The sequence below is a fragment of the Panthera uncia genome, chromosome D4 (genome assembly GCF_023721935.1).
Source record: "Panthera uncia isolate 11264 chromosome D4, Puncia_PCG_1.0, whole genome shotgun sequence".
NCBI classification, from domain to species: domain Eukaryota; kingdom Metazoa; phylum Chordata; class Mammalia; order Carnivora; family Felidae; genus Panthera; species Panthera uncia.
This window is the reverse complement of record NC_064807.1, coordinates 87886305-87903058: the sequence shown is the minus strand read 5'-3', so window position 1 is coordinate 87903058 and position 16754 is coordinate 87886305. Positions and strand designations below refer to the sequence as shown.

General features: G+C 53.9%; 1 protein-coding gene across 2 annotated transcripts in view; it reads left to right on the top strand.

The window, feature by feature from the left end:
• Positions 1 to 16120, top strand: part of AK8 (adenylate kinase 8) — a 126190-nt gene extending 110070 nt beyond the window's left edge. For both annotated transcript variants that reach the window (XM_049638224.1, XM_049638232.1), the window contains 2 exons: positions 14319 to 14399; positions 15543 to 16120. In XM_049638224.1, coding sequence (XP_049494181.1) covers positions 14319 to 14399; positions 15543 to 15780 — 319 coding nt within the window. In that variant the 3' untranslated portion in view covers positions 15781 to 16120. The remainder of the gene's footprint in view (positions 1 to 14318; positions 14400 to 15542) is intronic.
• The last annotated feature ends 634 nt before the right edge of the window (positions 16121 to 16754 follow it).

Here is a 16754-nt window from a genome sequence, read left to right as displayed (position 1 = left end):
TTAGTTAAATGCATTTTGTACGACCTCATCCCATCAAATCAACTAACACTTCCTTTAATTGGTTCATGAATTATACAGCCGTCCCGCATTATAATTTAATCGCCTGTAAACATTCATAGGGCCCCACTGTAAAGCGTATCGCGCTCATTAATTCGTTAATTTCAGCAGATGGAAGGGGAGATCGGATGCATGGTGGCAGAACAGAGCGCCTTGGGCAATGGAATAAGGAAAAAAAGGTGGGGGGCCGTTTAGGTTTTTTAAGGGCTGTCAGAAACTCAATCTGTGAGCTGTCAGCAGCCCGGACCCGTCGCCCACCCCCTCCACTCCACCGGCTGCGGGAAGTGACTGGCGGATTCATACGGAGGCTTGTCAACCGTCTTTAAACATCAAGCCAGCGGGTAAACCGAGCCCAATGTAAATTAATTCTTGTCTTACGGGCCCCCCTTTCTCTGTCCCCATGAATATTTCATGGCGGGCAGCATAAATATTAATTCTAATAGCTCTGCACAGTGGTTATTATTTCTGTTTTATGACAAATATTCATAAAATATTCAGGACCCTTTTTTAGAACATTTACACACTTGATTGTGAATTTTCCCAGTTTCCCGAGGACACTGTAAACATATTGGGGTTCTCTTGATGGACTTTTCCCCATTAATTAATACCACTGCTTGTTAATATTTAATCGGATTTAGGTTTTTTGAGAAGTAAACTCCTAATAGATTGGGGGGCGGGAGGGGATCGGTTTTCCCCTTGAGTCTGTAAAATGGGAGATTTCTGCTCCCAGGAGCCTGTTTCTCTTTGACACCTGGGTGATCTGACAAAGGCTAACCCCCTTGCCTTTTTTATCTTGAAAACAATATCTATCTCTTCTGCCTGTGTCTGTTCTCCTCTTACTTTTTAACCGAGAGCTCTGGCAGCAACCCAACTTTACTGTAATGAAATTCTTCAAGATGCCGCTGCAATATTTATGCAAGGATTTAACATAATTTTGGAGTAATTAAAGTGTGGCTTTAACAAACACAGCGGCGGATTCCTTAGGCAAGGCAGCTGTGATTGGGGATGAAGGAGCTTCTGGAATCCACGTGATTTATCTTGAACCCTGAGAGGCAGCTGCGTGCGGCGTCCCAGCGAGGCACCGCAGAGGGGGTCCCCGCGCACAGATGAGGCGGTGGCTTTGGCCCACGGGGGTCCGAGGTGGGGTCCGGCTAGCCTTGAGGCTGGGGTGCGCGGGCAGCGTCGCCCCGACCCCACTACGCTGGCTCTCCTAGATTGCTTCAGGGTTCCCTCTCTGTGCCCTGATTCTCAGCAGAAGTCTCGGGATGCTCTAAAACCGCAGGGCACGAAGCCAAGTTACTTCACGAATAGGAAGGCAGCAGGGCAGGAAGGAGGGTTCTAGAGCGGCCAGACGGGGAGCCCAGCCTGTAGGCATCACCTGACCTCTTGGGGGGCCTGAGGTCTTGATCCTTGAAACGGGCAGGATCACAGGACTGGGGTCACGTGCCTCTTGAAGCGGTTGAATGGGACAACACGCATGTGTCACACGCTTAGTACAGGTGCCTGGCACGTAGGAGAAGTATGTAAGTGTTGGCAGTGACCGTGATGACGGTGAGAGCCAAAGCATTAAAACTGAAGCCAGGAAGTGAACCACGTTGAGAGGGAGAGATCTGTGAAGGAAACCCCGGCCGTGGAAGGCGTTAAAACAGAACCTTCTCTGCAGCACCTTAAAAAATAGAGGAGAAAAGTCCAGAGGGGAGATTCTGACCGTGGGCAGAGAAGGGGCGAGGCTGAGGGGGTCCGGATGTGGTTATGTCCCTCTTGCTCAGGGACACGGCGTTTGTCCCCGACAGAGCCTGGCTTTGAGAAAGGAAACCTTGAAAGGAATTCACCTACCCTTCCCCGTGCTCCCTGTCCCCTGGGACCGGTGACGAGGAGAGGCACTGGTTTCCCAGGTGGCCCAGGGCACCAGATCTTCCACACCCTGCGCTCTGGTCCTGAGAGCAAAGTCCTGCTCCCGGAGCAGCGCGGGGCGGCGGGATGGGGGGGTGGTAGGGGGGTCGCCCATGGCAGGTTGGACCACAAGTGAAGGCACACGAAGAGGCCTCCTTGGCATCTGCCCCGTTGCTTGCCCTGAATCCCTTCCAGCTGATCCGTTTGAAGTGTAGAAAAAGGACATTGACTCCAGCTGGCTCTGAACCTGGGGCTCTGCGCAGCCCAGCCCCAGACAGCTGCAGCTGAAGCGTGCGTTGGATCCTGGTTTGTGCCGAGCAGTGGGAGGCAGAGACCTCACCTTTCCCCTTCCTCCCTCCCTCCCTTCCCTCCTTTCTTCCCTCCCTCCCTCCCTTTTTCCTTCCTTCCTTCCTTCCTTCCTTCCTCCCTCCCTCCCTCCCTCCCTCCCTCTTTCCTTCCTTCCTCCCTCCCTCCCTTCCTTCCTTCCTTTCTCCTTCCTTCCTTTCTCCTTCCTTCCTTCCTTCCTTCCTTCCTTCCTTCCTTCCTTCCCTCCCTCCTGCAGATTCACAATGGATTGAGATGGTCAACTGCACGGACACTAGAGTGGGCTTCCCGGGTTTGAATCCGGGCTCTGCCACTGTCTTAGGGTTCTCCAGAGAAACAGAGCCAATAGGATGTGCATTGCGTACAGAGAAAAAGATTTATTATAGGGAATTGGCTCATGCAATGTAGAGACTGGCAACTCCCAAGATCTGCAGGGCGAGGTAGCACAAGCTGGATGGCTTGAGACCCGGGAAGAGCCAGAAGGCAGGAAGGCCTTGGTCTGAAGGAATCTGAAGTGGGGCCTGGCGACCCTTGAGGATAAGGGCACATGATGTCGATCCCACCTCCTACCTCATTAGATCTGAAGACAGGAGCAAGCCGTTATCCACCACTGCCCCCCACCCCCCACCCCACACTTGAAGCCATCAGAGAGGAGGAATTCAGGGGACGGTCAGTCTTTTTGTTCTATTCAGGCCTTCTTTAACCCACGGGATGTGGCCCACCCACAGCAGGGAAGGCAGTCTGCTTCCTTTTTCCCCAGCGTAAGTGTTAATCTCCCAAATAGTCTCACAGCTACACCCGGAAAAGTGTTTGACCTAATATCTGGTACCCTGTAGCCCATTCAAGGTGACACATAAAATTAACCATCACAGCCACCTCCCAGCTGGCGAATTTTGGCAGGTTGCTGGACTTCTCTGCCCCTCGGTTTTCTCAGCTACTGTCACGGAGGTGATACTCCCCCTTGTAAGGCTGTGACGAGGAGGTGACCTGAGCTAAGACCTTCGGGTCTTAGAAGAGCGCCTGGCAGGGAGGCCCGCGTGGGGATCCTGCTGTCATCACGCGCTCAGCACTTGGTACGGATTCTTGTACTTAATCCCGGAAATAACTTGGTGAGGTCCTGTTTCTTTGTAATCCGCATAAACAGGCGTGGGGGGGGTGGGAAATGGCTGGTCCCGCAGCGGGCCCCTCAGGAAGCAGACGCTGAGATGGAGAAGGGAGCGTAACAAGCTCGATGAAAAGCCAACAGCCGAAGCAGGGAAAGGGGCTGACTCGGGATGGGGCAGGGGAGCCAGGAGGCCAGGAGGCAGGTCCGACCTGCTCCTCCAGCCCCGCAGGGAGCTCCAGAGCGAGGCTCAGCCACCGAGGGAGGCTGCGCTAGCCAGGACCGCTCGGAGCCCAGTCGCAGGCCAAGGGCCGCCCCCAGAAGAGTGTGACCTCATTTAAAAGCTTGGGTTAAAAATGCCCGTCGGCCGGTGAAGGGATAAACGGAATGAGGCCTGTACGTACAATGGAACACCATTTGGCCGTGAGAGGGAGCGGAGCTCTGTTGCAGGCTTCGGTGCGGGTGAATATCGAGAACGCTGGGCTGCGTAGAAGGTGCCGGCGCGCAGGCCCGCGTGGATGTTCTATGTTGTTTTTATGCAGTAAGGGCTTTAGATGGATTGCCATGTTTAATCCTTAAAATAACCTTGTGGGGTCCCTCCTTCCCCCCCCCCACCCCCCATCGATTCTCCTAACTGGAGACCTGCAAGGCTGCATACTGAATGATTGTATTCAAGCGGAACGTCCAGCATTGGCAAATCCGTAGACAGAAAGTACAGCCGTGGCAGCCGACGGCAGGGGGGAGGGGGGACAGTAGGAGGGACCACCCACGGGCAGAGGGTTTCCCTGCAGGTGATGAAAATGTCCTAAACTTAGATCGTGTTGATGGTTGCCCAAGTCTGACTACACTAAAAATCATTACACTGTATACTTTTAAGGGGTGAATTATATCTCAGCAAATACGCCAGAAACATTGACACAGGGTTCAAGTCCCTGAAGACAGTTACAGCTAGAGGCTCTCAGCTGACCACACCCCTTACAGCTGAGGCCCAAATTCTTTCTTTAAACAAATTTTTTTTCATTTATTATTTACTTTTGAGAGACAGAGAGAGATGCAGTGTGAGCGGGGGAGGGGCAGAGAGAGAGGGAGACACAGAATCCGAAGCAGGCTCCAGGCTCCGAGCTGTCCGCACAGAGCCCGACGCGGGGCTCGAACTCACGGACCGTGAGATCATGACCTGAGCCGAAGTCGGACGCTTAACAGACCGAGCCAGGCGGGTGCCCCGCAAAATCTTTCTCAAAGGCGGACCTGGGGGCGCCTGGGTGGCTCAGTTGGTTGAGCCCGTGACTCTAGATTTCGGCCTCAGGTCATGATCTTGGAGGTTCATGAGTTCGAGTCCACGTTGGGCTCTCCACACTGGCAGTGTGGAGCCTGCTTGGGATTCTCTCTCTCCCTCTCTCTGCCCTTCTCCAGCTCCCTCTCTCTCTCTCTCTCTCTCTCTCTCTCAAAGTAAATAAACTTAAAAAAAAAAAAAACAGCAGCGCTGGGGGTGGGGGGCGGGAGATGTGACAGAGTACCTGTGTGTCAGCCACACCTTGGGGCAACTGACAAAACATTCACCAGCTCACACGTCCTTTCAGAACGGCCGCTTAACCAGTGGATCTGGACTGCTGTCCACACTGGCAGACTTGAGTGCAGATCGGTGTGGACCCACGTTCCTTCCGTCAGGGCGGCCCCGAGCCAGCGGGTTGTTGGTGGAGCCACAAGAGCCCTGGGTACAAGCTGGAAGGCGTAGTGGGGTTGGCCGGTGCCCGAGGAAGACGGCGGGTTTCCAGGAACATGCAGGAACTTCGTGTCATGAGCGCACACAGGGGGTCAGCAAGGCCCCCCGCAAACACAGACCCGGAGCCAAAGGGTGGCCAGGGGAGAAGGGAGTCAGGAGTGTGGACCCGTGTGGCCCTGCCACCCGGAACTGATGGCTGGCTGGCTGGGTGAGCGTGGGTGAGCGCACAAAGTGGGGGACAAGGTGGGACAGAGGGTCCGCCTCCCGCCAGCAAGACCCCGGCCGGGAACCGTAGAGTGTTCGCGCGTCCCCGGGTCTCCGGGCTGAGAGCCGCCGGTCCGGAGGGCGCCCGGGGCCTGGCACAGACTGGCCGGTCTTGTCACGTCGCTCCGGCCAGCTTTCCACCTGCCTGCTGTCCTTTCTGCCTTAAGCTCCGTCGCCTTTCTCTTTGGGAAAAGTTTGCAGAACTTTCTGACTTCCAGTGATTTGCATTTCATGATTGTCTAGGGAGCGTCCGGGTGGCTGTGTGCAAAGGAATTACTCTCTTTCTTCCCAGCGGTGAGGGAGGCAGAAATTTTAAGACGGCTTTAAAATGGAGACCGATTATGCAGGAATTTGATCCCCGGGTCATTCGCCTTAAACCCAGACCGCTGCATTTTGTGTGGTGCCTGGTAAACTGCCAGGGAGCTCGCTAATTTACCAGGTAATGACAGTCAGAGAGAATGTTCCTCTTGCCCCTGGAGAGATTTCAGACACAGCCAGGGTGGATTTACCGTTATCAATTATGCACACTTTTCAACAAGAAATGGCCAGCGGGAGCCTCTTTTTTTTTAAGGAGCGGGTAGTGGCGAGCGAGCCCCGCAGCAGCTGCCTGAGGGCAGGAGGGAGGATGCTTGGGGTTTTTTAAATGAGGGGGAGATGTTTGGCCTTTAGTTTTCAAATTGGACACATGTCAGAGGAAAAAAACACACCTAGTAAAAATTTTCCAAGCCTGGCCAGGGCCGTTTCCAGGCTCCGGGGAGGCCTTGTGTCCAAACTGTCTCCAGCACCCGGCTCTCCTGGGCACAGCGTCTCTCGCGACAGCCGTGGAGGGTCCTGTGGCCCAGGGCCGGGGGGGCGGTCCCCGTGATGGGGCGCTTCCCCGTCAGGCCTCCCACGGCTTCACGGTCAATACCCACCGGTTCACCGCGTGTTTATCTGGCCCTTACCACACGTCCTGCGCAAAGAATGCAGACAGGGCAGCCGGGCACCTGTCCTCGGACGGCTAAGGCCCGGTGTGTTCAGGGGTGTGGATCCTTCTGCAGGTGACCTAGTTTTCATTGTTTTTAAATATTTTGATAGTCTGTGCATAATTCACTCGCACCTTCTATGCAGCCCCCAGTGCAGTTGTCTCTAGACACATTTGCTGCCTCTCTCTCTGCCCTCAGACTAGATGGGGTTCTCGTCCCGACAAGTTTAGAAAAAATGGTCACTCCTGCTTTGTGCCATACAAGCGTCCCGTGCGTTGCCACCGTATGAGGACTGTTGAGCAACAGCTTCAGTGTTGGCACGACCTCTCTGGGATGTCACGGGCACACATCCCAGTTGAACGTGAGCAGATCAGGGGCACCTGGGTAAGCACCCAACTCTCGGTTCCAGCTCAGGTCGTGATCTCGCGGTTCGTGGGGTGGAGCCCCACACCGTTAGCGCGGAGCCTGCGTGGGATTCTCTCTCTCCTTCTCTCTCTGCCCCTCCCCCGGCTCACACATGCGCGCTCGGGCACAGACGCCCCCTCTTTCTCTCAAAATAAATACGTAAACATAAAAAAAGATGAGCAGATCATTCAAGTGCTAATCCACGGTGTCGTTTTGCTTTTTCTCCCTGGTTCCCCGCATCAGTGGTGGCCATTGCGAAGTTCCCTTTTAGAGGTGGCCCCTTGATTATACTGACCCGAGAGTCACTACAGCAGACACAGAACAGTGAGCTCTGGGTGTGTGTCAGCCCCTAAAAGAGGCTTCAAATGGCAAAGGCCGGGTCTACACCTAAAGCCGGGGTAGCGTCATTGCCTTCCGGCGGGCTCGGCACAGCCCTCCGGCTCCAAACAAGTTGTGGAAGGAGGACACAGTTTGAGCCTTTCTCAGGAAACTGTTTTCCTAGGTCAGATCATCCCAATTGAAGCATCAAATTTGGAAATACAAGGTAGTTCGGGATCTATCTGTGCGTCTTTCCATATGTCATTTGTTGTGCGTGGAATTCACATTTTTACGTATTCTGAGTACAAACCCTTATCGAGTGTACATTTGTCAGATATGTTCTCCCAGTCCATGGCATAGCTGTCATTTTCTTAATGTCCTCTGAAGTGCAGAAATTTTTAGTGAAATCTAACATCAGTTTTTTCTTTTTTTTCATTTACGGATCACGGTTTTTTGTGTTCGATTGAGAAATCTTCAGCACAAGATGATCACAAAGATCCTCTCCTAGAAGTTTAATAGCATTAGGTTTTATATTTGGGTTTATGGTTTGTTATGATTTGAATTTTGTGTATGGTATGAGGTCTGGGTCAAGATTAGTACTAACATTATTTGCATTTGGACATCTAATAGTTCCAGCACCACTGGGTAAAAAACCACCTTTATCCATTGAATTGTGTTGGCTTTGCTGAAAAGTAATTAGCAAAGGTAAAGTTACCTTTGCTGAAAAGTAATTAGCCATATCTGTGTGAGTCTATTATTACTGGTCTCCATACTGTTTCTTTGATCTGTGTGTTTGACCTTTCACTAACACTCATGCTGTCCTGACTACTGTAGCTTTGTAGTAAGCCTTGAGATCAATTTGTTCTCATTCAACATTGCTTTAGTGATTCCAGTTCTCTTCCAGAAACACTCCCCATATAAACTTGAGAATTGTGTAGAACCTTCAGAAACCTTTGTTGGAATTTTGGATGGAATTGTATCAAATAATGAGGGGAGGATTGACATTTTAACATTATTGAGTGTCTGAGTCCATGAACATGGTATAACTCTCCCATTTAGTTCAATCTGATTTCTTTCATCAGCATTTTGTAGTTTTCAGCACACAGATCTTATTCTGTTAGCTTTATATCTTGAGTATTTCATTTTTATACTGTTGTAAACGGTACTTTAAAATTTAATTTCCAATTGTTTATTGCTAGTATCTTGAAAGTCTATTTTTTGTACATTGATTTTGTATCCTATGAATTCACTAAATTTACTTATTATTGTAACCTTTTCAAAGATCTTTGGTACTTCTATGCATATGATTACATCATCTACAAATAGAGACAATTTTACTTCCCTTTTAAGTTGTATGCACATTATTCCCTTTTCTTGTCGTATGGCATTATCCAGGACTTCTGGTATGATGTTGAATAGGAATGCTGAGAATGGACAACCTTGCCTTGTTCCCAGTCTTAGGGTAAAGTATTCAGTCTTCCACTATTAAATATGATGTTAGCTATAGTTTTTTTGTAAATACCATTTATTGGATTGGGGAAGTTACCTTCTATTTCTAGTTTGCTTAGAGTATTTATCATGACTTGATGTAAAGTCTTGTTAAATGCTTTTCCCGCATCTTTTGAGATGATTATACGGTTTTTCTCCTTTAATCTAATATAGTAGGGTGAACTACATTGATTGTTTTTTGAATGTTGAATGAGACTTTTCTTTCCCAAGCAAAACCCCACTTAGCTATAATTATTACTTTTTTCATGTATTGCTGGATTCAGTTTGTTAACATTTTAGTGAGCATTTTTGCTTCTATATTCATGAGGGCTGTTGGTCTACAGTTTTCTTGTAATGTCTTTGTCTGGTTTTTTGTATCAGGGAGAGGCTGCCTAACAAAATAAATGCTATTCTCTCTTCCTCTATTTTCTTTTTTTTTTTTTTTTTAAGTTTATTTATTTTTGACAGAGATAGAGCATGAGCATGAGCTGGGGAGGGCCAGAGAGACAGGGAGACACAGAATGCAAAGCAAGCTCCAGGCTCCGAGCTGTCAGCACAGAGCCGGACATGGGGCTCAAAGTCACAAACTGTGAGATCGTGACCTGGGCTGAAGTCGGACACTTAACCGACTGAGCCACCCAGGCGCCCCTCTCTTCCTCTATTTTCTGAATGTTTTTATAGCATCGGCATCATACCTAGTTCAGAATTAGGACTATTCTATGGTTCACATTCTCTGGTCTGTCCGTTTCTTTGTTCACCTGTGTGTATTCAGAACCTCATTAAACTGTAAGCTTATTCGAGGCCAGAGAACCGCCCCTCACCCTGCCTTCACCATCATGTCTATAAACTACACCACAGACCTTTATGTTTTATTAAGGTAAGATACACGTAAGAGGAAATGTACTGTTTTAGCCGTTTTTAAGGATACACTTCGGTAGCAGTCAGTACATTCACGGTGTTGTGCGACCTTACCACTGCCCACGTCCTGAGCATGTTTCATCTTGCTCAGCTGAAACTGTGTCCCTGTCGAACACGGACTCCCCACCCCTCTTCCCACACCCTGGCTCCCACCCTCGTTGGGAGCCATCTACTCGTCTCTACGAATTGGATGACCCTAGATACCTCCCGGAAGTGGGCTCATATGACATCCATCCTTCTGCGTCTGACTCATTTCACCTAGTGCAACGGCTTCAAGGTTCACCCATGTTATAGCAGGTGTCAGGATTTCATTCCCTTTTAAGGCTGAATAATACTCTACTGTGTGTATGGACCACATTCTGTGTATCCACTCATCCATCAATGGACGTCTGGGTTATTTCCATCTTTCGGCCACTGTGAGTGATGCAGCTACAAACTTGGGTCTGCAAATACCTGTTCCAGGGTCTGCTTTCCCTCATTTTGGACACACACTCGGTGGAACAGCTGAACCGTATGGCACTGTGTTTACTTTTTCAGGGAACCGCACCCAGCAGATACACCATTTTCCCTTCCCACGAGCAGTGCGCTAGGGTTCCACTGTCTCCGTATCCTCGCCAACACCCGTCATTTGCTGGGGGTTTTTTTATAATAGCTATCCAAATGAGTATGAGGTGGTATCTCATTGTAATTATACCATGGTGCTTTGCGTAGAGCTCTGCCCCTGGTGGAGTCTCATTGCTTGAAATCAAGAGGCTAACGAGGGCAGGGCCCCGCCTCTGGGCAGTACTGGATGCCATATTTACTTCAAGTCAGTATGGAATGTCGCCTCTCTCCATTTACCAAATCTACGCATGGGTCCAGAGAAAGTTCCACCCGTTCAGCTTCCAGTAAATTTAGCTTTGGAGCACGTGGTAAGCGTCAAGATCTTTGAGGAAGAAAGCTTTCTTTGCTCCCCAAACAGAGCCCCAGGCAGGGTGGCCAGAGGAGGTACCCTGAGAGTCAAGAGATCCCAGCTGCCATTGGGTATCTGGCACCAATGCCCTGGGTGACAGAGTACGAGCCCTCACCTCTCTAAGACTCAGTTCCCCACGCCGTGCACTGAGCAGATCGGATCAGAGCAGTGGTTCCCAACCTTGACTACATACTACAGTCACCTGGGGAGCCTTTAAAAATCTCCATTCCCAGGCCTCACCTTGGGCCACTTGTAGGTAGACCTCCGGGGGGGGGGACGCAGGCCCCACTATTCCCAAAGCCCCTTCGATGGTTCCAGGGTGCGGCCAAGGGCGAGACCTGGGATTAGACCGTGGTTCCCATACCTGCCTGAGCGTGTGAGTCGCCTGAGCTGCTGATCTACAAACACACCCGTCCCGGCCCCTCTCCTGGAGGTTTTGCTTCGGCAGCTCTTGAGGGGGCTGCCCGGAGTCTGTGTTTCAGACACGTTCCCCCCAGTGATTCTCGACGTCAGACAAATCCCGGAACCGCGGGATTGGAAACTGCTTCTTCAACCTTGCGGTGCGACCTTGCCCCTCCCTCCCGAGGCCTCCACCAGCCCGAAGCTCTGCACAGCCCCCCAATCCCCAAAGTAGGTAGTGCCCCCACCCCTCCCCCCCCAGTGAGTGAGTGCTGGCACCCCCATACTACAGCAGGAGCGCTTCTGCCCTGCGCCCCGCTTTGGGTATTCTTGGCCACCTCTGCCGTCCCCGATCCCCGTCCCCGGGCCGTGTGATTGTAAACGAGCCACAGAATGCACAACGCAGGCCGGGCGGGCTGCACGCTGGCTTGGGCTCCCCACTCCAGCCCGCCACCCCGCTCTGGCGCCGTGGCTCCAGGAGCCTGGCTAATCAGAAGCTTTCAGCATGGAAGCACGGCTCCTTCTCCAGCGAGGCTTCTCCCAGCGACGTGTTTCAAGTACCAATTTGGTGTCCTTGTGCCTCTGATCTCGCCAGCCTTTCAGAAGTCATTCCCTTGAATGACGACAAGCAGTCTTGATACGCTGGGTTAAAAATCTTTCAATTGGGGCTTGTTTGTTTATGAAGCAACATCAATTATCAGGGATTTCCAAACTGGCTCCCTTTCTACTGGCGTCGGCATCCAGAGCGGCACCGTCAGCCGCCAGCCACGGTGACAGCCGTGTTTCGGTGTTGCTGTGGGGCCTCGCAAGTCTCGGGGGTGGGAGGGGGGCCCTGCGTGTTTGGAGCGTAAGGGATAAAAGCTCGTTGAAACACCTGTGCTCCCGTGTGCAGACGCCCCCCGATCTCGCTTGTTTTATTTGGTGGCTGTTATTTTGCAGCACGTTGTGGATGGAAATCATTATCAAGAACCCGCGCGGGGAAGAGGTGGGTTTGCGAGGCTCCCGGCCCCCCCAGGCTGCAGGGGAAACCACCGCGCTCGCCCTGCGGAGGGCGGGCAGCCGCTCTCATCAGGCGCCCGGGAGGGCCTTCTTGGCCAACTGGGCAGGAGCAAACGTAAGCAAACAGCCTGGGCAGAATGAGGGAGAGAGAAGAAAGGCAGTCAGAGAAACTGCCTTGAAGGAGAGAGCCTTTTGCTCAGGGACTCACTTTTTTTTTTTTTTTTTTTTAAGTTTACACGTTTGGCAGAAGCCAGGGGCGTCGGGGAGACTGGGAGTATTAGGTGTCCTTTGGAGAACAGTTGCAGGAATCCCAGCTCAAACCAGCTTAAGCAAAAGAAGAGATTTATGTATTCGTGTCAGGGAAATATTGAGGGGTGTGTCGGCTTCAGGCACAGCTTGATTCAGGGCCCCAAACGGTGTCTCTGGCCACCTGTCCCCCCTCTCTCTCTCTCAAGTAGGCTTTCTGTGGGCCAGGCCCCAGGCAACCCCGGGTCCCCTATCATCATCTCAGCAGCCCCAGCAAAAAGGAAGCTCCTTTCTGGCAAGCCATGGTACAGCCCCTCATTGGCCTGGCTTGGATCGGCTTGCTTGCTGATTGTGCCCAATTGCTCTGGGCACAGGGAGCCCGCGCCCCGACTGGCCACGCCCGGGCCTTCCTGGTGCGTGCGCAGCCCTGCAGCCCCGGGATGAGTTAACTTCAGACAAGTCACAAGGATGAGAAAGGATCAGGGTGGCTCCCCGGGGAGAGTTGGGACGATCAGCAGGCATCTGTAAGCTCAAGGAAGCAGCGAGCGTATCCACCGTGCACAGCAGGAGGAACAGCCCAGCTGTGCCCCTGTCCTCGGTCGGCCACGGCCACGTCCTTCATCTCAGTAAAACGGGAGGCGTGGACGCAGATCAAAGTGACTCATAACCAGTAAAAATACTTTTTTTAATGTTTATTTATTTTTGAGAGAGAAAGAGAGAGCACGAGCAGGAAGGGGCAGAGAGAGGGGGAGAGAGAGAGAGAGAGACAGACCATGAGGGGGGAAGGGGCAGAGAGAGAAGGAGACACAAGCCGAAGCAGGCTCCAGGCTCTGAGCTGTCAGTGCAGAGCCCGACGTGGGGCTCGAACTCACAAACTCACAAACCTGATGGTGACCCCACTGAATCCCGTGTCGCAGCCCACACAGCGGGCAGGTCAACTTGGGAGCTTACTGTGATGCTTGGCACACAGCGGACGGCCAATAAATGCACGTATGAATTAGAGGATGAGTGAGTCAGCAGGGAGCGAGCAATGGAATGTTCCAGAAGTTCATTTTTTCTCAGCGTTTATTTACTTTTGAGAGAGAGAGACAGAGCGCGAGTGGGGGAAGGGGCAGAGAGAGAGGGAGACACAGAATCCGAAGCAGGCTCCAGGCTCCAAGCTGTCGGCACGGAGCCCCACTCAGGGCTCGAACCCACAAACCGTGAGATCATGACCTGAGCCGAAGCTGGGCGGCTAACCGACTGAGCCCGCCAGGCGCCCCAGAAGTTCATTTTTTAAAAACAAACTGGGATGGTTTCACACCAGAAGACGGGCCCGGATTAGACCTGAGGGCAGGTGCCGTGAACACTTGGCCCTTTGCCAACCCCCCCTCCCTCCCCCCCAGAGCACCAGCCCTTCGCCCTGTCCCATCTGCCAACCCTGGCGCCATGGCCATTGGGGCTGGATGAGTCCTCGTGGTGGGGGCTGTCCCCCTTGTCCCAGGATGTTGAGCCGCGTCCCTGGGCCCCACCCATTAGCTGCTAGTAGCATTTCCTCCCCTGTTGTGACAACCACAAATGTCCCCTGTGTTGCCAAATGTCTTCTCGGGTGAAAATCACCCGGGGTTGAGGACCTCTGTCCTCGGGTTTTATGTAAAGAACGGGTCCCGTTGCCAAAAGGGGGGGACTGGGCCATCTGCACTAGGGATTTCCGGGAGACCTGGGTTATCAGAAGGGGGCGCCCTGTCTTTCCTGCTGGGCTCTGATCTGGGCTGTTGACTTTCGAAGGCCCTGCTCCCTTGGGTCCAGGGCTCCTTTGTGAAAGAGGGAGGGCACGGGCGGCCAGGGAGCCCGAACTCTCGAGAAGGCTATCCCGCGATCGTAGAGATGACGCTATGGCACCGCCTGCCACGTGTGAGCCCCGAGCGTGCGCCAGCCCTGCGCTGAGCTGGGCACACGCTTTGTGTCACCAGATCGTCAGCACCAGGGAGCGATCATCAGCCCCATTTTGCAGCTGAGCAAACGGAGGCTGAGAGGGTGTGTGAGTGGCCCGAGCGTCACACAAAAAAGTCCATGGTGGAGGCGGACTGTAACCAGCTTCCATGGCAGGGAGGCCTCGCCCGTATCTCTCCCTGGTGACGCCGGAGACCTTGGTCCCCGGAGCCCCTGAGAGGCGGCTCCTGGGGCTCCACTCGCACGTGGGGAAGGTGCCGGCCCCGCTCTCAGGTGCCGTGAGGCCAGCCGGGGTCCTCCCCAGCTGACCGTGCTGTCGTTCTCTCCCCGCAGGGTGTTTTTCCTGAACGTGCCATTAGATTCTATCATCGAGCGGCTGACCCTGAGAAGAATGGATCCCGTCACGGGAGAAAGGTTTGTGCCAGGCTCCCGGTGGTTGGCCGTCTGAGGGCTCAGCCGAGACCACTGCAGGATGGGTCTGGGGCTGCCGCTGACAGAAGACTCTAGAAGGAGGGTTCATCCAGCCAGTTCCTCTGGGCAGTGCCTGTGGACCCTGTGCCAGGAAATGCATGTCCGACGCGAAATACCCTCCCCGTCCCAAGTAACAGTTCTGACCCCGGCATGGGAAGTGGCTGGATTGGGCAGGTGTCCCCGGGACGCTTCCGAAGGCCTCTTCTCGCCAAGACGCACTGCAGATGTGACTGCGAACCAGTTCACCTGGGGGCCGACCCACGGTCACGGGAGGTGAATTGTGAGCCTTATTCTGCGGTCCGGCCAAGTGCAATGACTGTGTTCGTGTTGAGACGCAGTTGAAAGTCCCCACGATCACTAAGAGCTAGAAGCATCCATCCTCCCTGGTACGCAGGCCACATTTCTTAGTCCCCCGGCCACGTTTCTGGGTCGGGACTCCGGAGTGGGATGGGGAGGGGGGGGGGCGGGAAAGAAATACCAGGAATTTTCTACACCATAGGCTGATGTCTTATCCTTGGTGCCGAGGGACGGTCTCACCGACCCAAGTCAAGCACAGTGGCCTTCATGTTGCCCCGCCCCTGGGTCCCGCCCAGCAGTGACTGACTGTGGCCCTTGCTGTCCCCCGCACTCACATTTGCTGTCACAGTGCCCCTCTCCCCCACTCGGCCACGAGCGCTATGCGCACGGAGCCAACGATCGTCCCGCTTGCCCCTCTGTGCCAGGAGCAGACATGATGCCAGAGGGGCAGCAGACGCTTGGTAAATACTGTTTGGAGGGAAGAAGGAAAAGGAGGAAAGAAGGGAAGGAAGAGAAGGAAGGAAAGAAAGGAATTTGGGGGGTAATATATTCTACTCTGTCCGCCGGTCACTGACCTGCACCCTCACCCCCGGGGCAGGGACCACTCTTCGGGTGCTCCACGGGGAGCACCAGGGCCCCACCACGGGTGTGCACCCAGCTGGTGTGCCGTAAATGTTTGGTGGCGGTGATGGGGACCGATTGGGTCAACGGTGGGACAGAAGGCCCGTTCCCCCCCCCCCCGCCCTCTGGGCGGGGCCACGGGTCACCTGCTTCCCTCCTCTGTCGTAGGTACCACCTCATGTACAAGCCGCCCCCGACCGTAGAAATCCAGGCCCGCCTCCTGCAGCACCCGAAAGATACCAAAGAGCAGGTCAAGCTCAAAATGGATCTGTTCTACAGGCATTCCTCGGACCTGGAGGAGTTCTACAGGCAGGCCATCGCCATCAACGGGGACCAGGACCCGTACACGGTCTTTGAATACATAGAGAGTGGGATCATTAACCCCCTGCCCAGGAAAGTCCCCTGATGGCTTCCCAGGGAGACAAAGTCAGCCCCCACCCCAACCTCCCGAAACCTCAGCCAAGCCAATAAAGTGTGCTGGGTACAGTCTCGGGTGTCCTGGAGGGGAGGACGCTGGAAGGCCGCCCTGTTTCGGGGCCTGGGAACACAGGGCGGACAAAGCCCAGGGAGGCAGTGGAGCACAGCAGGGCTCCGGGCTGTGCGCCCTCGGACGAGGCACCGAACCCTCGGAGCCTCGCTTACAGCCAAAGCCGGGGTGGTGACCGTCCCTGCGGGCGGGGCGCCCGGAAAGCCCTCAGCCAAGTCCCTGGCACACGACCAGCTCTCAATAAATGGAGTTTTAAAGAGCCACCACCTCGGGGGCCCCTGGGTGGCTCAGTCGGCTAAGTGTGTGACTTAGCCGACGGCGCCCCGCCCGCCCCCCGGCGCCCCGCGAGGAGATGGTTTTTAAATTTCACCTGCCCTTTGCTAACTTAAACAGGAACAGCCACGGGTGGCTTCGTGGCTGCCGTGCTGGACTTTGCAGTTCCAGGCACATGGGACTGTTTCTGAGGATGGGCTAGAGCCGCTTAGAAGGCCTGCTTTCAGGCAGCGCCTCTGGGGCCGGCACGGCTTACAGCGCACGGGTGTAGACAGCAGGCGGACGGCACCGTGCGCTCCTCTTCCGTGGGCTCCCCCTCCTCCCATTATTCCCTCTCCTCGTCACGTAGGCGATGTGCCCATCAACAGAAAAGCACGCTGAAGCCACAGAGGGGAAGGGACTTGCTTAAGGTCCCCCGGACCCACGGCCACACCCGAACCTGATGTTCTGGAGCTCTCTGCCTGTGGGGCCTCAGCGGGCCGGGCCAGCCGGGCTCTGGGGATGCTCGCTCGGGTGCTCCGGGCCTCACCGGTGAGGCTCCTTCTAGCCTGGGGTGGCCCGAGTCCCTCCGGCAACGATCCGATCCTGGTACTGGCCGTGGTAGCCAGTAACCAGGACGG